Genomic DNA, 24,444 nt, shown 5'->3' with positions numbered 1-24,444 from the left:
TCCTCCGTGCGGGCCTCCGGGGTACAGGCCGTCCTCCCCGGGGTGGCCTGGGCACCGGTGACACGCAGCGTGGAAACCACCTGGCCCGTCTCGAGAGTGCAGGGAACGTGGAGCTGTTGCTCTCCTACGTGGCACAGTGCCTGCCCTGCAGAGGGCATTCAGGGCCCAGTGGGACCCGTTGAATGAAAACCGAAGGTGCGGGAGTTAGGAATACTTTGGACGGCTCGGCACCATCAAACCCTGACTGGTAGTGGTTGTTCGGAGCCAGGATTATTTTTTGCCCAACAAGCTGTTTGTCGGTTTGCCGTCAGCGGCTAAATATCTAAATACCAAGGCTGTAGGCTGGTGTCTCTGTGATTCTCTTTTTTAAAGGATTTAAAAAAACAAACAAACAAACCCAAAAACTCAACCAGTTCTGTTGGAATATAATGTACATACCAGAAAGTTCACCCATCGCAAGAATACACTTTATTGCCTTATAATATATTCACAGTCCTGCCAACCGTCACTGCGATCTAGTTTTGGAACATTTTCGTTGTCCCCAAAAGAGACCCCATTAGCAGGTCCCCAGGTCTGCTCTCCTCCTCTGGCCTAGCCAAGCCCCGATTCCCCGCGCTTCTCTGTAGATTCACGGATTCTGGGCGCCTCCTCACAGCTGTTTTGCAAGTGTGCTTGGCTTCATGCGCTTAGTGCCGGGTGAGCCACTCGATATTGAAGAGCCCAACGCCCATGTGTATTTTTAGCAACATGATTATGCTTCCTCCCTTATCTGCAGAAGCTGATCTCTGTGCCAATTACAGGACCCATTAGTTGACCGGCTGCCCTATGAGCTCTGTGGCTGTCATCACGCGGTCTTCTTCCCCGTGATCATTTTCAGAAGCGCTGCCCTCTCCTAAAGCAACGCGGGTTCGACCAAATAATACCCCTGAGGTGGATGATTTACTAATATAATATTTGTCCACCTAATTAAAGTTGGTGCAATGAAGCTTTTCTTCTCCATTTATATTTCTAAATGAAGATATTCAGATCCACATCATCTGAGAGAGAGGGAAAAAAGATCCTAATCCATTTTCTTTGTGTCCTGTGAACCGAGCCTCTAACTACTTGTATTAAAATAAACATATCCCGTTTATGTGACAAACGTCCAGTGGCGCTGGCTTCTAAACATAATGGAATTCTTCTTTTTAATATATTTAATCACTGCATGGAGACCTGTCCTAGTTCTTAAGTGGACAATTGGTTTCACTTTCATTTTTTTTTTAAGACAAATTCACGTAGTCCAGTGCTTGTGCTGGTGCTCAGTAACTGCTTATTTTTTTGTAAGTTAAAGTTAGTATTTAGTACAATTTTATCAGCCTGACTTCATAATTAAATTCACTGGGACGCCTGGGGTGCTCAGTGGTTGAGCACCTGCCTTTGGCTCAGGATGTGACCCCGGGGTCCTGGGATCGAGTCCCCCATCGGGCTCCCTGCAGGGAGCCCCCTTCTCCCTCTGCCTGTGTCTCTGCCTCTCTCTCTGGGTCTCTCATGAATAAATAAATAAAATATTTCAAAAAATAATTAAATTCACTAATCAGAAAAGTGTTTGGGTTACTGTCTAGAACAAAGTGGCTTGTGACGACAGCTGCATCCACACACTGCGTGGTGAGGGCCTCCTCTGCAGATCCTGCTCAGGCCATTGTGTTCATCTTGTCCCTGAACCTCTGCCCTGACGTTTCCCCTTCATCCCTCCCTGTCCTCCACCCACACTGTTCTGTGCCTGCTTGTCTTTGTGCTGTGCCTTCTGCCTCTTGTCTGATGTGTCCTCTCTGGATCTCTGCTCGTCAGCCTGACCTCCCTGCAGAAAGGACTCATCCAATCCTGCCTTCCTCACCCCCCGCTAAAAGTCACAGCACATGATGTCGCCTGTCCCAGTGACTTTGTACGTGGCTTCTGGGAAAGAGGACAGAATGGGACTTCTTGACAGCAGCTTAGCGGAAACAAAACTTGTGTTTGCCCTGAAGCACAGGACTGTTCATGGATGGTTAGGCCACTTGCGAATTGATGACGGTGGCCAGCCACTGGTTAACATTATGTTCTGTAGCAGTGATTTAACCGCCCCAAATCTCGGTGTTCTCATCTCTTAGACGGAGTAATAGAAACTTCCCCAAACTTTGCAGTTTCTTATGATGATTAGAGATAATGTTTGTTCAGTGTTGACGCACAGCGTGGCTCTCCTGGTTCTCAGGCCTTCGGGCTCAGCCTGGACCTACACCACTGGCTTCCCTGGGACTCCAGCTGCAACATGGTGGCATTTAGGTGATCAGGAAATAAAGGAATCATGGGATTGTGTGGTGAGTCATAGGGAGTAGGTGATTCACAGCAAGGCACCCAGAAGCCGGTGGCCAAACCTCATATCTGTCATGTTTGGAAGCTTCCACATGAGGCTGCCAGCGTCGCAGGAGCAGGACGGTGCACCCAGTATCACACCAGTATCTCCCATGGGAGGACTCTAAATAGGCCCTGTGCCAGTGAGAGTGAGTTTCAGAAATGCTGTTTTTAGGCTTCCAGCCCTGTGGTGAAAGGGAGAGCTTGGAAGTATTATTTAAAAAAAAAACCAAAAAAAAAAAAAAAAAAAAAAAAACAACAGAGAAAAGACATGAATCTATAAGATAAAATTGTATTAACTTCAATAGCCCCCCCTAAAAAAAATTGTCCTCCTTCCTCCCGTACAGCAAGTCCAGCAAAAGCCCACGATTTTATTTTATTTTACTTATTATTTTATTTCATTTATTATTTTCTTTTATTTTAAAAGCCCATGAGTTTAGCTGAGCAGACACTGGCCGGCGGTGGGAGCACTCCTGCCCTTGGACTCTCCGGCGCTGGCACTTTCTCCTAGAAGTCCGTCAGACGTGGGGGCTATTTACTGTGCAGTGGCTGGTATGAGACGTGTGTGACATTTATAGGTCAATGACACTGGCCCAGATTCAGCGGGGCCACTCCCCTGAAACCAGCCACCAAAGTGAAGGTTAACCGAGTATAGAAAAGGAAGTCGACTCCTTAACCCAGGCTGGGGAGAGGATTTTGCACCCCCTGACAGAGAGGGGACAACTTCCTGTCTCTTTATGAATTAAGACCTCACTTGTGTGAAAGCGATCCTCCAGTGGACGGAGAGAACCCTCCCGCATTCTTCCTACCATTCAGCCGACCCACGAGACCAGTGACCTCATGTATACAGATGGCACTTACCATGGTCCGTGAATCCAGTTCGTGATCAGAATGGGGATCTGTGAGTCTCCACAGGCGCTTGTTAACCAGGCCGCATGCTGGTATTTGGCTGAGACATAAAACATTTATAGGAGCTGTTACTACTTGAGACCCTCGAACTCACGGGCAACACACACCGTCCAGAGATCAAAGTGGGTACGAGTGTTCCACGTAGCAGCTGGCAGGCGGCGGGTCCGCGGCATTCCACGCTTTCTATCTCACCTCGTGGGGTGAATTAGCCAAGTGACGTAGGGGAGGCTGAGAAAGTGATAATGCAGATTGGAAAAAATTGGGGGATCTGGAGAAGATTCTGTGATCCTTCAAAAAAAGGTAGGCTGTGAAATACTAATACCGCACGGGTACAGAGGGTTCTCGCTGGGCTCAGAGTTAAGAGAATTGCCCGAAGACTACATGAAAGACCTGGATTTGAACCTGGGGTATGCAGATCACTCTGCCTCCTAGCCCCGCCGGCAGTGGGAGAGGGAATTAGCAGGAAGGAAGGCTGGTAGCAGGAGAAAGGCTGATGAGCAAAATGACAAATCAGCGCTCTGGTTAATTGTTCTGGAGAGGTAAGGGTTGGCTATTTAAGCAAGACAGTAACCTTACTAAAATTGCCAATGTGTGAACGTACCCTCAATAGAAATCCTACAAATGTCCACGTGGATGACATTCCACCCTCTTCAGGGAAATTCAAATATAGGATCGTTTACTGACTGTTACTAGCTATGCTTGAGGAAGGCGAGAAGATCTGGGTGCCAGGTTTCTAACTAGGTTTACGGGACCACCGCCTGTCCTGTCTCCCTGGCTCTATCCAGGTGCCTTAAGGAAAGGGATGATGATTTCTTTCTGTATCAGCCATTGAGAGACGGCATCCCAATGGATAGCGTTGCTTAGGAGCAGCATCGGCCTTCCTTGATTTAAGTGCCATGACTGTAAAACCCAAAGGCTTCAGGGACCGAGCCAACCATGAAATGAGCAATGAGAGAAGGATGTAACAGAACACGGAGCGAGGAGAACTGTAGAGAACCCCAGCATGGGGCCCATCTAGAGAGAACAGCAGATACTCAGCTCAGCTAAGTGTGGCCAACAATGAATCTTGGCCCAGGGAGATCAGTTTCCAGTTCTTTTTTTTTTTTTTTAAGGTTTATTTATTTATTCATGAGAGAGAGAGAGAGAAGCAGAGGGAGAAGCAGGGTCCATGGAGGGAGCCCGATTCAGGGCTCGATCCCAGGACCCTTAACTGACTGAACCACCCAGGCGCCCCCAGTTAGGAGTTTTAAAAGAAAAAAACAAATCCTTTCAAATCCCAGGAAGTTATACATGGCTGGGAAAAACTCAAACAAATACCAAGTGCACAGAGTGAAAACTGCAAGTTCCCGTTTGCTCCTAGCCTATGCCAGGAGCTGAACGTTAGCAAGTGGGTGTTTTTATCCTGGATCTTCTTCTGTTCTTGTGCGCACACACACACAAATATGTGTTTCGTGTCTTTTAATATCCTAAACATAAGTAGCAAAATGCCGTACATATTGTTCCGTATTATTCCGGGACTGGCTTTGTTTATTAGGACTGTGTTGGAGGTGAGTATCTGTGAAGCTTTCCGACCAACTTTCAGCTTGTAGATGATTCATGAATATATGCATGAACTATAGCTAAAAATGCTTTCCTTGGATTCAGGAAGCTTATTTGGAGGCTTTAAAATTTTGATAACCAAGTGGTAGGCTTCTACCCTGGTCTATGTAATAAACACAGCCTTAGTGTGCCGTTAGCTGAATTTGTATATTGAATCGTATGATAAAGATGTCCAGGAAACTGGTTATTGGAAAGGACTCAACCATGAGTGATATTCATAGGGAATGTTCTTTAAGAATAAAAATGACAAGGGATCCCTGGGTGGCGCAGCGGTTTAGCACCTGCCTTTGGCCCAGGGCGCGATCCTGGAGACCCGGGATCGAGTCCCACGTCGGGCTCCCGGTGCATGGAGCCTGCTTCTCCCTCTGCCTGTGTCTCTGCCTCCCTCTCTCTCTCTGTGTGTGTGTCTCATGAATAAATAAATGAAATCTTAAAAAAAAAAAAAAAGAATAAAAATGGCCATCCCTAATATACCACCCGTGAAGAGTCAGATATATTTTATTTTGTTGTCTTGCGCTAGAGCACTCAGTCCCTGGGCTTGACCAACCCCAATGCAAGCCTGATGGAACTGGAAGAAACTATTCACTTTTCTTTATTAGATGTTTTGATGTGTTTTATCAAAGCAAAAGCCAAACAAAGAGAAGGGTTGACTTAGCACTGCTCGGCACAAAAGATCTGTCCCTTCCTTCGGGTTCTTTAGTTAGGTATAATATGCTAAACTTTGCACTGTTCCGCATAAAGTGCGCAAAATCCATCAAAACTTATTGGAAGGGATGCCTGGGTGGCTCAGTGGTTGAGCATCTGCCTTCGGCTCAGGGCGTGACCCCGGGATCTGGGATCCAGGATCGAGTCCCACGTCGGGCTCCCTGCACAGAGCCTGCTCTCCCTCTGCCTGTGCCTCTGCCTCTCTGTGTGTGTGTCTCTCATGAATAAGTAAATAAATCTTAAAAAAAAAAAAAAAACTTACTGAAAAAAAGTATTTTTTATCATATGGTTGGATTCAACTGGATTCAAACCAAGAAGTTCTGGCTGAAATCAAATTCTTCTCCAATATTCGTCCTTATGCGAGGATGCGCATGGGACCTCCCTCAAATGTCTGCCGCGGGGCAAATCCAAGACTGAGCCCTTCTTCTTACCGTTTGCCTTCTTTCTGCGCCCCCCTCTTTGCAGGAACAACACCTGTAAATGTTTTCTTTTAAAGCAAGGTTTTAAGCTAGAGTTTCTTCCAACCTGAAAAGGTATTTTTTCCCCCTAAGAGAATTTATGTTTGGTGATTTATTGGAAGTGTCCAAAGAGGAAAAATGGTTTTCATTAGTGAGAGAGAAGAAAAAGAGTAGCACCGTGAACAACACAAGATGGGTTCTGTGCTTCACATTTCAGCCTTTCGGTGAGCCAGGTAGCCCATGGAGCCTAGGGCCCTGATCAATTTATCAACAAATGGTAGGTCTCTAGGCTGTAAGCCTGTTAATCCTCAGGTACTCTACATAATGTACGTACAAAGATATACGTTAGCACTAAAATTCATATGTAGTAGTTTGCAAATTCTGGAAGGGTTGTGTGCCAAAAGTTGGCTTGTATCTCAGAATGTTTAATCCATATAAAGTGACGAGGCTTCCAGCAAAGCCCAGGAAGCAATTTGATTCATTAGGAGGTTAAATATTTTCAGTAGATTCACTGAATTCCCGAATCTCCTAGGAAGCCCAGACTGTGTCACCCTCTCTAACAGCCCAGGGGGCTGGGGACAGGAGGGGGTTTAGGGAAGTAGGGTGGGGACCGGTGGTTTCCATGGCAGTAAGAGTGACTGCGGCCTTGGTGATGCCCTGCCCCTAACACAGGTGGGAAACTGCTCCCATCTGAGCTCTAGAGCCTCAGTTTCCATGTCCTGCCAATTCCTGGATATCTGAGTTAGGCCTCTTGAAGCTAAAAGGGATCGAAATGGGCAATCTGATACCAGGGATCTATGGGTAGCACAGAAAAGGAGCTCACAGGGGCTCCTAGGGGGCTCAGTTGGTGAAGCAGCTGCCTTTGGCTCACATCATGATCTCAGGATCCTGGGACCAAGCCCCCCCTTCTTGGGGTTCCCTGCTCAGTGGGGAGCCTGCTTCTCCCTCTGTCTCCCATGCTCCCTGCCCCATCCCTGCTCGTGCTCTCTCTCTCTCAAATAGAGTCAAGAATGAAAGAGAGAAAGAAAGAAGAAGAAAGAAAAGAAAGAAGAAGAAAGAAAGAAAGAAGAAAGAAAGAAAGAAAGAAAGAAAGAAAGAAAGAAAGAAAGAAAGAAAGAAAGAAAGAAAGAAAGAAAGAAGAAAGGAACCTCATAACCTCATAATGATGGAAACAGCATAGACCTGGCCCGGGGTGCCTTGTCCGCGTCGCGCAGCTCGTCCTCAGGAGCACACGGCAGGGTCGCCCGCCGGCTGGTGTAGGCCCTAGCTCCTGCATTTCCTCCTCTCTAGTTCAGCAGATGCCGAATGCGGCCTCGGAATCCAAATTCCTAACAAGGAAGCACGTGTGTTGAGCCCAAATTAGACCGGGGGTGCGGGCCGAGGCCAGCCGGCTGTGGCTCTGCGGCCAGGTCGCGCAGCTCGAGGGCGACGGCGGCCTGCCCTCTCACCCTCCGCCTTCCCGCGGGGAGCCGGCCTGAGCGCCCACCCTGCAGAAAGCATCTGCTACCTCTGTAAGTCGGGGGAAAATCTTCCGGCATCTCCGACGATCTTCGGGCGTGGGGGCCGAGGACCAGGCCCCTCCGGCACCCAGGGGCGCCCTCCCCGCCCACCATGGGGCTCCAGGGCCTTGCCCCCAACAGCCGTGGCCCTGCAGCCCCCGCCTGGGCGGTCTCCGGTGTGCTCCCTGGGGCCACAGAGCCCTCTTCTTAGGGGCACACCCAGCACTTGGGCTTGGGGACCCGTGCCACACTAGCCACACCTGCCACCATCCTATTTCTGAATGAGGCCCCATTTGAGGTCCTGGGTGCTAGGAGATCCGCGGAGCTGGGGGGCACAATTCAACCTGTATAACAAATCATACGACTTTTCCCCTTAGCGCTACTAATGCAACGGTAATATTGATGGATTTTTTGTTGTCGCTGCTACTTAACGACGTTTGTTCACGTTATGACTGGAACCAATTGCACTTAAGCCACCACACGTTCTTTTTTAAGCGGACTGTTGGGTTTCAGCTGTGGATAGCCTAAGATTTTGAGCCCTACCCACAAGTGAGAGTTTTCTGTTTTCCTCCTGGTGCTCTTTCAGCTTGGAGATCCATATCATGATGACTTTATAAGGGAATTTAGAAAAATTCTTTCTTCTGGAAATAAGTAGCATTGAGATCGTCCATTCTTTAAAGGTTGGGAAGAATTTCCCTGTGAAACTATCTAGCCTAAATGCTTTTTATGGGGGGCAGGATTTGAACCCCTTTACCTACATCTGTGATAATTGGCTGTTAGACTGCGGCCAATTTTTAGTAAGTTTTTTCTTTCTAAGAAATTCTCTATTTCATCTACATTCTCAGAGGGAATGGGAAGGGCATGGGAAGTACCCTCCAAAGACTTTTAAAATTTCCTCTGCTTTTGATGATTATTTCTTCCTTAGCATTTCTAATTTTGAGCTTTCATGTTTTCTCCTTTTATTCTTTGTCATGCTAGCGGTTTTTCAGTTTTGTTATTTTTTTTCCCCAAAAAAAATCTGTTTTTGGACTTCTTTATTTGTTTCATTGTTTTTCTCTTTGCCAACTTAATAGTTTCTGCTTTCAACTGTCTTTAAGGTGTCTATGACTTTGGCAGATTGGTGAGGTAATGCTTATCCCAGATTTGAGAATTTCAGCTGTGGTACATATAGTTTTGTTTTCTTTTTTTAAAGATTCTATTTATTCATGAGACACACAGAGAGAGAGGCATAGACACAGGCAGAGGGAGAAGTAGGCTTCCTGCATGGAGCCCGTGACGGACTCAATCCCAGGACCCTGGGGTCACAACCTGAGCCGAAGGCAGGTTCTCAACCGCTGAGCCACCCCGGCATCCAGTACAGTTTTTTTTTTTTACTAGAAATCAATCTTCTGATGTCCTGTGTCTTCCATTGCACCATTGTTCTCATGTCATTGCACCTTCTTTTGTGTGTACATGCATCTTATTTCTTTGAGCCCAATGCTATGAATCATATTTGTTTGGGATGATACGGATTGATATTATGGGTATGAAGATAGAAAGTTAATGTAGATGTAAAGAAGCTGTGGTAGGCAGCTGGTAATTCTTACCTCCTACTCTTTAAATTTTTGTCTTATCCCCACCCCCTTTGAACGTGGGCTGGACCTACTGACTTGGTTGTACTAAGTAGAATGTGACCAAAGTATTGGGGTGTGACCTCCAATATCAGATTGTGAAAGATGGCTACTTTGTCTTGCTTGGATTCTCTCTCTGATTTTCTGTTTGCTTGCTTTGATGAAGGAAGCTGCTGGGCGGTGAGCTGTCCTATGGAGAGACCCCTAAGGCAAGAAAGAGAAGGTGGCCTCTGGCCAATAGCCCACAAAGAATGGAAATCTACCAACCACTTCTTACGTGATTTTGGAAGCTGACCTACCTTCAGTTGAGCCTTGACATGCCTGCAACCTTGTGAGAAACCCAGAGCCAGAGGACCCAGTTAAGATGGCCCTGGATTCCTGACCCAAAGAAACTTCAAGACAATAAATGTTGCTGTGGGATCCCTGGGTGGCGTAGCGGTTTGGCGCCTGCCTTTGGCCCAGGGCACGATCCTGGAGACCCGGGATCAAATCCCACATCAGGCTCCCGGTGCATGGAGCCTGCTCCTCCCTCTGCCTATGTCTCTGCCTCTCTCTCTCTCTCTGTGACTATCATAAATAAATAAAAATTTTTAAAAAATGTTGCTGTCTTAGGTTGCTATAAATGGGATAATTGGTTATGAAGCAATAGATAACCAATACAGAACCCAACCCTGGATATCTGTCTTGATCTAGGAAATAATCGCCAAGTTGAAAACTGAATGGTTTTGTTGTAATGTGGAAGTGACCTGCTCTATAGAGAGAGAACTCTAAATCAGAATTTAAAATGTAATAATACGATCAATACCAATGTTTTTCATTTAAAAGGCATTTTGACATCATTTTCTTTTAACTTCCTCATTTTGGTTCCACAAAGAGATAACAGTTTTCCCTTTGAATTTACTTATTTTTAGTGCTTTCTTTTGACAAAGATTTGTATGTGCACGTGAGTATTTAGAATGTGTCAAATTAAAGACAGACTGCTAGATAAAATTGGGCAGATTATGGGTTGAATTATAACACAGATTTACATTTTACAACATTTAAACCAACACTGGTTTGATTTCCATGCCTGATTGCCCACCAAAAACATCTGTCCTCCCTGCTCTCACTGAAATACAGTGGAAGCTGGACATAGGCTACCCTGCTGGAGGTGACATTTCCAAGCCAATCTGGGGCCATGTGACCATGTTCTTACTGGTGGAACATAGTCTGCTGCTCAGGACACTCACTGGATTTAAGATGTGCCCATAACCAAGTTTCAATCATGCAGAAGAGGACAGTGACTTTGGGCTTGGTCTCAGTGGGTGGTGGAGCAATAAAATGAGAAGAATCTGAGTTACTGGGTGGCCTCATGGAGCCTCCCATTAACCCAGACTTCTCACCTTAGAACTCTTATATGAAAGGGAAATAAATAGCTGTGCTCTTTAAGCTACTAGATTTTGGGGTCTCTTTGTTATAGCAGCTTAACCTTTACCCTACTGAATACATCCATCACTCTTCCTTTAAAATATGTCACTTAGTAATTATTATATATACACAATTAATCAAAGTACAAATACCTGGATTTCTACACTGGCGGGGGGTAAAAAACCAGCAAAATGTATTTCTCCCAGGCATGACTAGCGTTAAATTATCCAAACAACTACAGGTTATTTTTCCTGCATCAACTTTATTAATTTAAATGCATAACTTCAGGCTACCGTGTAACTTCTCCACTAAATGTTACGCTAGAGCAGTCCTTCAGCCTACCACTTCTAGAGGACATTGATTTTTATTAGATGAGTTGGGAAATTTATGTTCAGAACATCAACCTGTGCCTTAAAAGAAAGGTTCTGGGGAGAGCATATGGATCAGCGTCAGAAGCCACTGGCTTTTTAGTTTCACTTGAGATATTCAGAGCCAAATCCTCCCGAAGATTCCTCCTAAATTGAGTGGCTCTGGTGCAAAACAGAATGCTATGGCCATGTCACCAGGTTGCCTTATAGAGCTTATCTAAAGATTTTTCACAATAGCCTTACAAAACAAGAAGTGCAGATTATTAGTTTATCACAGGGAGAAAACTAAGGCACCCGGTGACATCACAAGTCACTAGGAGCTGGAGCCAGTACTTGGTCCTCCAGGGAGATAAAGGACATTATCTGAATGTGCAATTCTTTGGCTTTATGTTACATGTGCCATGCTTGCTTTGCTTCTTTTCTTTGAGAGAAAGGAAATTTAATATGTCAGAGATACATCACTCAAGTGTCTTCATGGGAGAGCCTCTTTCTTTAACACATAAGAAGAATAGGCCCTGCGCTAGTCAAACGTGAGCTTTTAAAACTCAACTAGAGGGTTCCGTCCCAATGGCTGTAAATGGCAGTGACGTTGGGGAGAGGAGCCTTCCTGGGTTGTGACAGCAGCCCTGTGCTTCCTCTATAAGTTAAGTGACTCCCAGGTGTTGTGGCATTCTCTGTCCCCTTGATCTTGCTCTGGGCATGGGACCAGAAACTAAGGTGTGAGGGAGACCAAATCATCCTTGAAAGCTACATCCCAAAGATCTGAAAGGACAACCAGATACACAGGCAAGTGGCCGGTGTTTGTTCATAGTCATTTGTGCAACCAGGGAGTCAGTGTGCAGCCTTCTGCTGTCCACCGCAGACAGAAGGACAGAGGACTAGGTCTGTGCTTTGGCTGCAGGCTGATCAGGGAGGCCTGAGTTCACTGTGCGTCTCAGTCGCTGTGAGGAAGCACAGGAGCCCTCACGGGGGACCTCAGCACCCCTGGGGAGATTCAGGAGGGAGGGAGGGAGGGAGGGAGACCAAGGCTCCTCTCCTGCTGAGATCCTTAAGCAGGCCAGGGCGCGGTGAGACGTCCAACCCTCCTCCCCGCGCGTCCCCTGGTTCCCTCGGGGTCTAAGTGTCGGAATGAGCCTGCGCCCTTGCGCCACCGCCACCGGGGCCGAGCCAGGAAAGCAGCAGAAGCGGGAGGGGCCGCAGCATCTTTCCCAACGCAGAAAACCGGGAAAGGGGAGCGTTTCCTCCACGCCCGTCTCCCAGGGTGCTCACCCATTGCCAAATCACAAGAGCAGGGGAAGGAAGGCCCCAGCGGGTGATTCAGGGTGACTGTCAACCTCCCGGGTTCTTGAGCAAGGTCGAGGAGGGAGGTCGGGCTGCGGGGAGACGTTGCATCACAGTTTGGAAAAAAAAAAAAAAAACACCCACAAAGTTTGGGAATCCTCCCGAGAGGGCTCATTCTTCCAGGAAACAGGAGCGGGGTGCGGGGAGCCGGAGGGCTCGGGGTGAAAGTGGGGTCGGTGCGGGCCCAGCGCGCGCCGCAGGGAGGACGGCGCAGGTGTCCCCGGCTCGGCCCCCCGCGAGGTGGCACCTCTGCGCCGGCCGGAAGGGACGGGGCGCGGGGGCGGGGGGCGGGGGGCGCGGCCGAGGCACCTGCGCGCCGCGCCCCGCTGCCAGCTGGCCCGACGCCGGGGCCGCCCGAGCCCGTCCGAGCCCGCGGGGGGAGGCGGCCACCTGGGCGCGCGGGGCGGGGCGGGGCGGCGCTAGGACCCGCGCGGCGCACCTGTTGGCCGGCGCCCGGGCCCCGCCCGCCCCCCACCCCCACCCCCACCCCACCCCACCCCACCCCACCCCACCCGAGGCCGGCCCGCGGGCGCCCGGGCGGCGCTGCAGAGCGAGCGTGGGGCGCGGGCCCGGGCGCACCATGGCCGAGCTGCTGCGGAGCCTGCAGGACTCCCAGCTGGTCGCCCGCTTCCAGCGCCGCTGCGGGCTCTTCCCGGCGCCCGAGGAGGGTCCCCGCCACAACGGCGCGGGCCCCGCGGAGGGCGCGGCGGCCGGCAGGGGCGCAGGGGCGCCGGCGCACGGGCTGCGGAGCGTCGCGGCCCCGCAGGTAACGGCGGCCAGGTGCGCGGGCCGGGGGGGGCTTCCCGCAGGGCCGGTTACGTAACTGCGGACGAGGGGGGGCGGCCCGGGGGGGGGTCTTGTGCAGCTCCCGGAGGGTCCCGGCCCCCGGCCCCCCGCCCGGGGCTCCAACAGCTGTGCGGGGACCCCCCCCCGCCCTCCGAGTGCGGATGCGCAGCCGCTGCGGCCTAGGGGAGCGCGCCCGGGCATCGCCGCCTGGACGCAGGGACCCGGCAGGCTGCAGCGGCCGGGGGTGGGGGGCGGGGGGGCACCCGAGGACGCGGCTGCGGACGGAGGTGGGGGCCGCTCCAGCTCCCTCGGTCGCGGAGGGGTGGGAGGAGCCGTTCGGGGGCAGGAAGTGGCCCTTACCTCTGCGGGGATTTCTAGATCCAGGAGCTGAGGAGTTGGGAAGCCCCTGGCTTGCGCGGGGCGGCGCAGCGCGGGCCCCGGACCACGGAGCTCGCTGGGGAGGGCGAGGGCGGGGCTGTGCGGCTCTAGAGAAACCCCCTGGGATGCTGTTCCTGTTCCTTCTCTGCCCCGTGGGATACCTAGTAACTTTTAGAGGAGTTGGAGACCCGCCCCCCCCTTCCTCTCGCCTTAACAGTGGGGCACAGTAGGAGGTGAGGCCCGGCCACCTGCCTGGGAGGCGGCACAGCGGTCCCCGCGCACACCTGTGCGCACCGTACGCCGCGTCGCGCCCAGGTGGATGCAAGGGCCCCTTCTGATTCTCTCTCCCCACGCTTCCCCTGCTTCTCCAACTCCGGAGGCTGAAGCAGGACGCAGTTTCCCACTAATGCCTTTCAAACTGTTTTAAGCATTACCTTTGATAATGGAACTAAATTCTGCAAAGGGATCCTCTTGCCCTTTACAAGCAAGAGGAGCAGGGGTCTTGCAGAGAGGTGACTTCTACCTGCTTCAAAAGCCTGTGCACCAGCTGCAGAGTAGGGGTTTCTCCCCCACCCAACACAGGACCTCACTCACTACAGGCCATGAAATACTTAGATGGAGCTAACCATTCACGGTAAGAAGTCCGTGTACTGGTGTGTGATGGTGGGGAAAATAGCCCACGGGAGCATTCGATACAGGAGAGGTTAGTGAATGTTTTTAAAGGTGGGTTTGTTTCAGGTGACTTGGGAAGATTAATATTTTACAAATACGGGGAGAGTTCCCAAAGGAAAATGATTGCCTACCTGTCCTGGATAACTCATAAGAGCCTAAGGGGAAAGTTGGAAGACTCTCCAACAGCTGTCCTTCCCTGTGGCCGCTGGCCCCTGGGCCTTTCCTTCTTTCTCCAAATAACCCCTCATCCTTCATTTTCAAAGGTCAGTTCTTCAAGAGACCCCTTTGCTCACCTTCCAGTCTCTCTCCCCCTTTTATAGGTTCTCTTTCATTCTGATGATTCTTCACTATGGCATTTATCCCATTACGTAAATATGCCTTTGGGGGTGGTGGTGGTATCTGATCATTGCCAGGCTGCTCCAGTGGGTGGTAAGCTCTGAAAATGCAGGAAACTTGCCTGGTGTGCTCATTATTTTCTTCACATGGGAGCTCAGTGAATTCTGCGAATAAATGAGCGCAGACTGCAATATAAAATCTGCCCTTTAAAAGCAAGATAAGCAGATTTCTTGCAAAGACTTGTCTTTCTTGCTGCTTCAGCAAGTCAAATGGTAGGGGTTTCCCCCCTTCCCATCCCAACAGGGCTTCACTCACTATAGAGCATGAATAGTGAGAGAGAGAGAGCTAAAAATTCAAAATAAAAGATCACAGGTTTTTTAAAACTGAGGAGTAAATATTGAAAATCAAGTGTTTTCCCCGTAGCCTAGAAATCAGCTCTCAGACGCTTAGAGCTCTCACCTTGCAGACCCTCCAAACAATAGAGAAGTGTTTTCTTCATTTGGGTGGCTTTAGAACGCAGCAAATCTAATTATTCTCACTTCCCACATTTGCTGTATTTATTTCACTCCTTAAAACGGGACAAGTGCAGAAATGATTAAGAACTTCCTGGACCAAGTCTCAACGTAACAGCACGTTCTGCTGAGTTAAAGATTAACTAGGGCTGGGCTGGGATTGTTCAAAGCTGTCATTGAAATAGTCAGAGGGGGCCTCGGAGATTTCTCGGTAGTCATGACTTTCACAGACAGGTCTGAGTCCTGAAGGGTTAAATGCTTTGTGGAGGACTTCCCAGAAACACACACACAGATCTTTTGACTCTCAAGTCTAAACTTCTTTCTTCTGTACGCCTTCCAGGGAAAAATCCCAGGGTTTCATTTTATCTGTCTCACTGCGAAGGTATGAGGTGTCAGGGTGATTGGGAGCCGGGTCGAGGTTGGCTGGAAAGAGAACATGTCACTTTCCGCATCCTAGGATAACTGGTTTGCAAGGGTAGCCGTGGGAGGACGTACCTGGCAGTAGCCAAGAGCAAGAGGCAGGGATCCTGGGACCGAGTAGGAGGGCAGAGGCCTGCTTAGAATAATGTTTATTTGTTCTGGGGTAAAGCCAGCCTTGGATATAATGGTATTTTGATTTTTATCACCTTTGCTTACTCAACACAGTTGCATTAAGGTAGACTTTGCAGCGCCTTTCCCTATCATTATGTTAGACTGGAGTGATCTTTCCAAACTATACTGTGCTCGATAAATACTTTCTAATAACTATTTGCTCAGACATAGTTCTACAGTTGGGTTGAGGCAGGGATCAAAGATACGTTATTATACAAACCTTTACACCCCGATTTTAGAACAGCTGGGGCCCTCCCAGAATGTCAATCTACAAAAACTCACCCTTTATTTTATTAGCTTTGCTAAAGTGCAAAGAACCATCTTAGGAATCAGGAGACCTGGGTCTGACTCCACCTCCATGTCACTTTGAACTTCTCCAGGCCTCATCTGCAAAATGGGCAGAGTGCAACTGAGTGGGACAGAGTGCAACAGAGTGGCTTTCCACCTGTGGCTGTGCATTACAGTCAGAGGAGCTTGAAAAACAAAAACAAAACACCAATGTCCAGGGTCCAGGCCAGAAGTGGGGTCTGGAGAAGCTGGAAGACAGAGATGGGAAGCTCTGAATTCCCTTCTCCCCGGGCCCACTGCCCTTAGAGTGTTCAGGGCGAGAATGGTGATGCTGGCTGGAGGCAGTGGTCTCGGCCACGTTGACATTTGGGCTTGGTTATAGCTCAGGTGGCCCACAGGTTGAACTTCCAGTTTTGATTTTTGTGGATGTTCAAGGTTTGAAATGGTAAAATAACCCACTTCTTTGAAAAGGTACCTTGGATCACTTTTTTTCTAGTTACAGATATTGTTCCCATGAGAAGACTTGGAAAAATACAAAGAAAAGGTTAAATCCATGGTCATGATACCACTGCATGAAGATAATCACTCAGTACATGTTCAGCCTCATTTTCAGGGGCTATAGAATGTACTCCATAGAATGGATGTGCTATCATTTAGTTGGCCTCTTGCTGGGCTTTTAGGGTTTTTTCCTGTTTTTTTTTTTTTTTTTGTGTGTGTGTGTTAAAAATAACATCTTTGTATACGTATCTTTCTATATATCTTGACTATCTTTTTAAATTGAGATATAATTGGCACGTAATATATTAGTTAGAGGTGTACAACATAACGATTCAATATTTGTAAGTACCATATTGTGACATGATCATAGTAAGTCTAGTTACCACCTATAGTTACAGTTTTCTTGTGAATGAGAACTTTTTTTTCAAAGATTTTATTTATTTATTTTAGAAATAGTGTGTGTGCACACAACACGGGGAGGGACAGAGGAGGAAAGAGAAGGAGGGAGAGAATCTCAAGCGGACTCTGAGCTGAGTGCAGAGCCCTGTGAAGAGCTCAGTCTCGAAACTCTGAGGCCATGACCTGGGCCAAAACCAAGAGTCAGACATTTAACCAAATGAGCCACTCAGGCAAGAACTTTTAAGATCTACTCTCTTAGCAACTTGCAAATATACATTACATCCCCATGACTTACTTATTTTGTAACTTTAAGTTTGTATTTTCTTCACCCATTTCACCTACCCCCACCTCCAGTGCCCCTAGGCAACCACCAATCTGTTCTCTTAATCTGTGAGTTCAGATTTTTGTTTGTTTTATATTTCACATATAAATGAGATCATAAAGCATTTGTTTTCCTCTGACCTATTTTACTTAGCATAACGCCCTCAAGTTCCACCCATATTCTCACAAATGGCAAGATTTCCCTCGTTTTTACGGCTGAATATTCCAGTGTGTGTGTGGCACGTTTTCTTTATCCATTCATCCAAGGAACTAAAGTTGTTTCTAAATCTTGGCTATTGTAAACAATGCTGAAATGAACATGGGGGTGCAGGTGTCTTTTCACGGTAGTGTTTTGTCTTCAGATAAATACTCAGAAATGGAATTGCTAGATCATGTGGTATTTCCATTTTTAATTTTTATAAAGATTTTATTTTTAAGATTTATTCATTTACAAGAGAGAAAGAAAGAGAGGAGAGGGGGAGGAACGGAAGGAGAGGGAGAGAGAGAATTCGGAGCAGATGCCCTGGGGAGCATGGAACCCCAGGAGGGACCTGATCCCACAGCCCCAAGGTCATGGCCTGAGCCAAAATCAAGAGTCAGATGCTTAACTGACTGAGCCACCCAGGCGCCCATAAAGATTTTAAGTAATCTCCACACCCAACACAGGACTCAAACTCACAACTCCACGATCAAGAGTTGCATGATCTACTAACTGAGCCAGCCAGGAGCCCCTATTTTTAATTTTTTGAGGAACCTCCATGTTGTTTCCGTTGTGGCGGCACCAATTTCCATTCCCTCCAACAGGGTGCAAGGGTTCCCTTTACTCCACATCCTTGCCAGCACTTGTTATTTCTTGTCTTCTTGATAATAACAGGTATGAGGTGATATGTCACCGTGGTTTTGACTTGCATTTCCCTGAGGATGAGTGATGTGGAGCATCTTTCCCTGTGTCTGTTGGCCATCTGTACATCTTCCTCGGAAAAATGTCTATTCAGATCCTCTGCCCATTTTAATCAGATTATTTGAAAAACAATTCTCCTTATCAGATATATGATTTGCAAACATTTTCTCACATTTGGTAGATTGCCTATTCATTTTGTTAATGTTTTCCTTTGCTGTGCAGAAGCTTTTTAATTTGATGTAGTCTCATTTGTTTATTTTTGCTCTCATTGCCTTTGCTTTGGGTGTCAAATAAAAAAAAAATCACTGCCAACACTGAATTCAGTCTTTGTCTTTTAAATTTAAATTTCCAGACATGGAACTGCTGGGCAGAAATACATATATTAATGGATTTCAATACTGAACTGTCCCACAGACCAGGATACGTAACTGTGACTGCAGTACCCTCACCACTACCAGATATTAACACCCTCTTTAATTTTGGGAGAAAATAGGCCACCTCTATTTCATTTTTTAAAGATTTTTAAAATTTATTTATTTACTTATTTGATTTTATTTATTTATGAGAGAGAGCATGCACCTGTGTGCAAGCAGGGCAAGGGGCGGAGGGAGAGGGTGAGAGAGAGAGAGAGAACTTCAAGCAGACTCTGCATTGAGCATGGAGCCTGAAGTGGGGCTCCATCCTACAACCCTGAGATCAGATCTCAACCCAACTGAGCCACGCAGGCATTCCAATAGGCCACTTCTGCTTCTATCTCATCTTTTCTTCCTTTATTTCCAGCCAACATTTTTTTAAATTTAAATTTTACTTAACATACAGTGCAATATTGCTTTCTGGAGTAGAATTCAGTGATTGATCACTTACATGCAGTATCCAGTGCTCATCACAACAAGAGCCCTCCTTAATCCCCATCACCCACCCACCTCCCTCCATCAACCCACCGTTTGTTCTCTATCGTTAAGAGACTCTTACAGTTTGTTTTCCCACTCTCCTTTTCTTCTCTTCCCATTCCCCTACGTTCACCTGCTTTCCTTCCTAAATTCCACATGTGAGTGAGATCAAGATGCCAGCCAACATTTCCTGATCAGCTACTGGGTTAGTCCTCATCCTTAAAGGTACAAAGAGGGGCACCTGGGCGGCTCAGTGGTTGAGCATCTGGCTTTGGCTCAGGGCGTGATCCCGGGGTCCTGGGATCGAGTCCCACATCAGGCTCCCCGAAGACAGCCTGCTTCTCCCTCTGCCTATGTCTCTGCCTCTCTCTCTATGTCTCTCATGAATAAATAAATAAAATCTCTTAAAAAAAATAAAGATACAAAGAAAATAAGATCTAGGTCCTGTCCTAGGAAAGCCACAAAGAACATGATGCAATGCAAAAAATACTAGAATATGTAGGTTAATAATAATATTAGGATATTAGGCTAATAATAATAATAGGCTGATAATAGTAATAGGTTTGTGACCAGGGAGACAATAGCAGGAGTAGCTCACCATCTGCAGAGGAGCTCATGAAGTCTTGAGGGACTAAAAGAGCAATAGGAATCAAATAGATGAAAATGTGAGGGGGATCCCTGGGTGGCGCAGCGGTTTGGCGCCTGCCTTTGGCCCAGGGCGCGATCCTGGAGACCCGGGATCGAATCCCACGTCGGGCTCCCGGTGCATGGAGCCTGCTTCTCCCTCTGCCTGTGTCTCTGCCTCTCTCTCTCTCTCTCTCTGTATGACTACCATAAATAAATAAAAAAATTAAAAAAAAAAAAAAAAGAAAATGTGAGGATCTCAGGGCACGTAGGTGGCTCAGTCGGTTAAACATCCTACTCTTAGTTTTGGCTCAGGTTGTGATCTCAGGGTCTTGAGATGGAGCCCTGGGTTTGGCTCCAGGCTTGGTGGGGAGTCAGCTGGAGATTCTCTCTCTCTCTCTCCTTCCCACTGCTCACATGGGCACTCTCTGTCTCAATAAATTAATCTTAAAAAGAATGAGAATCTCTTTTCTTTGCCGGGAAATCTTAAACAATAGAACATAAAGACACATTGCAATTTTTGGTGAAGAGTGAAATGTTCAGCATGGGCAGAGTAAGACTCTCAGCAGGAAAGAAATTAAGGAGGGATTTAATCCTTAACAATGGTTAAAATGGCAAATTTTATGTTATATATATTTTACCTCAAAAAAAAATACCCAATGGTTCTACTTCAAGGAGGAGAAACAGGGGCCCCTGGGGGGCTCAGCAGTTGAACATCTGCCTTCAGCTCAGGTGGTGATCCCGGGCTCCTGGGATCAAGTCCCGCATTGGGCTTCCCACAGGGAGCCTGCTTCTCCCTCTGCCCGTGTCTCTGCCTCTCTCTGTGTGTCTCTCAGGAATAAATAAATAAAATCTTAAAAAAAAAAAAAAGGAGAAGAAACATAGCATCCTTCTTTCTAAGTGTGGGTTGCACAGAGGAGTAATATTATAGTATGGAAACCCATCAGACACAGCAAAAGTCTAAGACATGTTGATGGGATGTGCTCTTGACACATGTTGAAATGATATACGCTCGATACATGTTGGAAGTGGCGTTTCACGTGGGTGGTCTTCCCTAAAACCCACACCTTCAGTCTAATCATGAGAAAGACACCAGACAAATCCTAACTGAGGGACGTTCTGTAAAATACCTGACCTATACTCTTCAAAATTGCCCAGGCCCCAAATAATAAGGAACATCTGACAAAAGTCACAGCCAGGAACAGCCCAAGATGTGACAACTGAATGTAATTGTAGCATCTTCAGGATGCGACCCTGGAATAGAGTACAAAAAAAGGGGGGGGGGGGATGTTAGGTAAAAACCCAGGAAGTCTGCAAGTATGGAATTTAGTTAATAAAACTGCATCAGTAAATTTCTCTGCAAATAAAAAGCTGTTCTAAGAAATAAAGCCTATTTAAGTTTTTCTAAAAGGGGGCGGGTAATGGAAGGGAGTTCAAAGGTGAGGTCACTCAGGGTGAGCATCTTGGAGCAGGTGACTTTCAGCCTAGGAAGCGGGGGCGGGGGCTGGGGAGAGGGTTCAGCCCCAGGGGAGCGAACCGCCAGAGGGGCCCTGCTGCCCGGGCGGCCTGCGAGGGGAACGGCACAGCGGCGGGGCAGCAGCCGAGCAACTTGGGCCCCGTTCGGCCCGAGGCTGGGAGGCTGGGAGGCCGCCTGACGAGGTCCACGGAGGTCGGCCTCGTGGAGGAGAGTGGCCCTGGGAGGACGAATGGACACCGTCCAGGCCAGAGAAGCATCTAGAAATCGGAGCGGGAATCCTGGCTGGAGCTGGGGCCTAGAGCCCGAGTTGCAGGCCGAAGCCTGAATGTGGCCTCCTGCTTTTTTTTTTCGTGTTGGCTCCTTCCCTTTTATCCGGGAAACTGATGAAAGGTTCTGACTAATGAATAACTTTTTTATTGGTCTGCTCGCCCTGCTCGGAGCCGGGAAGGGGCTGTAGGGCCGGCTAGGAGTCGGTTAGGGAGCAACAAACACCTGCCGACTTAAAACATGTGACTGAATTACTTGGTTTAGGAAAGCTGTTGACAGCGAACCTTGTCTAATTCTAATTTTCTTGACTTAGAATTAAGATGTCAGCCTTTTAAATTAAAAGAAAAAAAAGCACTCTCACTTCTGTTGTTACAGGTTTTGTTAATTATTAAATCCTCTGTTGTCCTGATAAGAATTACGTCTCGAACAAAGGCATTCTTGCGTGTTGTTTGGCACAGAATTTTCCTGGGAGAAAATCCTGTCACGGTTTCCCGGCAACACACTTAGAGTGCTTCTGTCTGTGTCAGGGATCCACGAAGATGCTGAAATTGGGGGCCCCCACCGGCCTGTCGTACGCCACTTGGCGGGTGAGACGCATGGCACGTGCGGAGAAAATGAGACGTGAAAGATCCAGCAAAGACCACGGTGCGGGTCTCTCTGCCCTCCCTCCCGCTTCAGGCTCAGGCCGGGTATGGACTAATTAGCAAAGCGTTTTAAGAATCCGAGCCATCCTGAGGCACAAGCCGGGGTGGATGGAGGAGGAAGGAAATAACCACCTGAGATCTTGAAAGGGGGCTGAACCGGTCTCAGTATTGCCTCCAGGGCCCCAAGATACCCATTTGTTTATTAAACCAACCAACCAACCAACCAACCAACCAACCAACCAACCAACCAGCAGATCCACTCTTGCCCCGTTAAGGCTGTTTATCTGGCGTGGGGACCGCTGGAGAAATGCCCCCTCCGGAATCTCCGGGGATGGTTTGATTTTTCTCCAGGCAAGATCTCTGTTCCCAGCACAGTTGATGGGGAACAGCCCGCCAAAGCGAGGCCCCTGTGGGTACGAGGAAGAGGAGGGGAGGCTGGTGAACCAGAAGGCTCCTCGGGTTCAATGTTGGGAGCCGAGAAGCTGGGATTTAATTGGTGGAGAAAGGATTTAGGTGAACGTGGATTTTTTGCAATTAAAAAAAAAAAATCGCCCTCTCGTGGAAGGTGACTAAAAGTAGCCATGAACTAGACATCAAAGAGTTTGTTAAAAGCACCACACAAGCGAAAAGAGGCTCTGTTAGAACTTGGGTTTGGGGTTTTGGTTTTTTGGTTTCTTTTTTCTCTTCCTCTCTGAATTTTGATCTTTTGATGATTTTCAGCTAGGAAGATCTCAAATACGTTGGAAATTGATTCGTACGTGTTTCAACTCTTAAAGTAATTCACGTTTATGGTGAGAAGTGGTGGGTGACACCAAAGAGCATAAAGAAGGGAACAAAATTCCCGCATTCATTTTGCAGCCTACGGAGACACGTTCACGTCTCCGAGTAGCGATTCCTTTTAGGTCTGTGCACGTGCAGAAGATTTAAGTCGTGAACATTCTCTCCGCATACGGTTTTGGAAGTGGCTTTCGGCGCCCGGCTGGTGAACGTTTCCCCGCATCGTCCCCGGGCCTTGCTGCTGGGACTTCCAGAGTTGTGTCGTGACTTACCCTGCGATAGGGATTTAGGTTTTGTTTTTTATTTTCCACCCACTCCCTAACGTGTGCATCTAGGTAGTCTCAGTGTTTATCTTTGGACTTCGCCTTGAGTCTAAATGTCGAACCATTTCCTGAGAACCACAGAAGCAGCTCACTTCGGTTTTCGTGCTCACTGCCAAGTTGCCTTTTGGAAAATGGATCTCAAGTGTTGCTCCACATGGCAATCCAAGGCTGCTAGTTGTCAAGTATTATCTTCGTTTCCTTTGTTTTCCTTTTCTTTGCATTTATTGTAAGTCAGATACAGCAAGTGCACGGATCTTATAGGTGTACAAGGTGACACCTCTGACCAGATGTCTACCTCCCCGCAACCCCCGCCCAGAGGAGGGAAGGGGACGCGGCCTGACCCCCAGAAGGCCCCCTCAGGCTCCCGCCAGGCAACAGCATCCTCTCCCAGGTACCCACTCTTTTGCCTCCATCAACCATAATGTAGTTTCATCTCCTATTGAACGTAGGATCAATACGTTCAATAGGATAGGATAGGATCAATCGTAGGCAAGTAGGATCCTACAGGATGTGTAGTGTTTTCATTTTTCATGCCATGCAGCATCCAGTGTGCAAATATATGATAACCCGTCCTCTCTACAGACTGTTTATGGGGACGTTTGGGTTTTAGGGAATAAAGGCCAGCATCAGGTATTATTTTTAAAAACTTTTCTTTAAAAAATATAAATAAATAAAACAAACCTTTTCTTTTTAACTCTTCGGCTCTTGATGCAATTTCAGATTCTTGAAAATCTGCAAAAATATGACGGAGAAATTCCTCCATACTCTTGACCCGTGTTTTCCTAATGTTAGCAGCCTGTATAAATAACCACCGTGCGGGAATAGAATACAATCTGTGCACCTTGCTCCATTCTGGAAGTTCTCCAGTCTTTCTTTGCATTTCCTGACCTTGACCTCTGAGGAGTCCAGGCAGGTTGTTTTGTATAATGTCAGTTCTGACTTGTTTGGTATTTCCTCACGATTACATTTAGGTTCTACATTTAGGGTGGGAATCCTTCTACCGCAGCCAGAAACTGTGTCCTTAGTGTATCATATCAAGAGACACAAAATGCTGATTTATTCCATCACCAGTGATTTTTACTTCGAACACCTTTAAAAGTGTGTTAAGTGGTTTCTTCCAAGAAAACGTTTTTCTCTTTGTAATTAAGTATCTGTAGGGCCCCTGTCGGTGAAGCTTCACCATCCTCCCTGGGCTCAGGTCATGACCTCAGGGTCCTGGGATGGAGCCCCACATCGGGCTCCCTGCTCAGCGGGGAGCTTGCTTCTCCCTCTGCCGCTCCCCCTGCTTGTGCTCATGCTTTCTCTCTCTCAATCTCTGTTTCAAAAAAAATAAAAAATCTTAAAAAAAAAAAAAAAGAGAGAGAGAGAGAGAGAAGGGAGTATGCTGTAGGCCGGTATCAGACGCATTAGGAAAGCCTTGTTTCTCGGCGTTTTCATCCGTGAATTTTGTCAGCCGTTAGGGACACTCCCTTCTCAACAGTGATGTGCCGATTTGAG

At 47.7% G+C, this 24,444-nt stretch overlaps 1 protein-coding gene and 2 long non-coding RNA genes across 7 annotated transcripts in view; 2 read left to right on the top strand and 1 right to left on the bottom strand.

The window, feature by feature from the left end:
• Positions 1–445: 445 nt before the first annotated feature.
• LOC144305874 (uncharacterized) lies at positions 446–13,691 on the bottom strand. The gene is made up of 4 exons (XR_013372896.1): positions 13,410–13,691; positions 7,195–7,366; positions 3,229–3,316; positions 446–2,570 (listed from the first exon to the last, which is right to left on the bottom strand). It is a non-coding gene; the product is annotated as an uncharacterized LOC144305874 (long non-coding RNA).
• The window catches only part of SGPP2 (sphingosine-1-phosphate phosphatase 2), a 102,132-nt gene continuing 90,461 nt past the window's right edge, over positions 12,774–24,444 (top strand). For 2 of the 5 annotated variants that reach the window (XM_077885003.1, XM_077885002.1), the window contains exon 1: positions 12,774–13,029. In XM_077885003.1, coding sequence (XP_077741129.1) covers positions 12,844–13,029 — 186 coding nt within the window. In that variant the 5' untranslated portion in view covers positions 12,774–12,843. Of the gene's footprint in view, positions 13,044–24,444 lie in introns of all 5 variants that reach the window. The other 3 variants (XM_077884999.1, XM_077885000.1, XM_077885004.1) reach the window with 3 other exon arrangements.
• Positions 13,346–20,942, top strand: LOC144305875 (uncharacterized). Its single transcript, XR_013372897.1, has 3 exons — positions 13,346–14,061; positions 14,166–14,362; positions 16,323–20,942. It is a non-coding gene; the product is annotated as an uncharacterized LOC144305875 (long non-coding RNA).

Source organism: Canis aureus, chromosome 36 (genome assembly GCF_053574225.1).
Source record: "Canis aureus isolate CA01 chromosome 36, VMU_Caureus_v.1.0, whole genome shotgun sequence".
Lineage (NCBI taxonomy): Eukaryota > Metazoa > Chordata > Mammalia > Carnivora > Canidae > Canis > Canis aureus.
The sequence above is the reverse complement of the archived record's forward strand: the minus strand, read 5'-3'. Positions and strand labels throughout refer to the sequence as shown.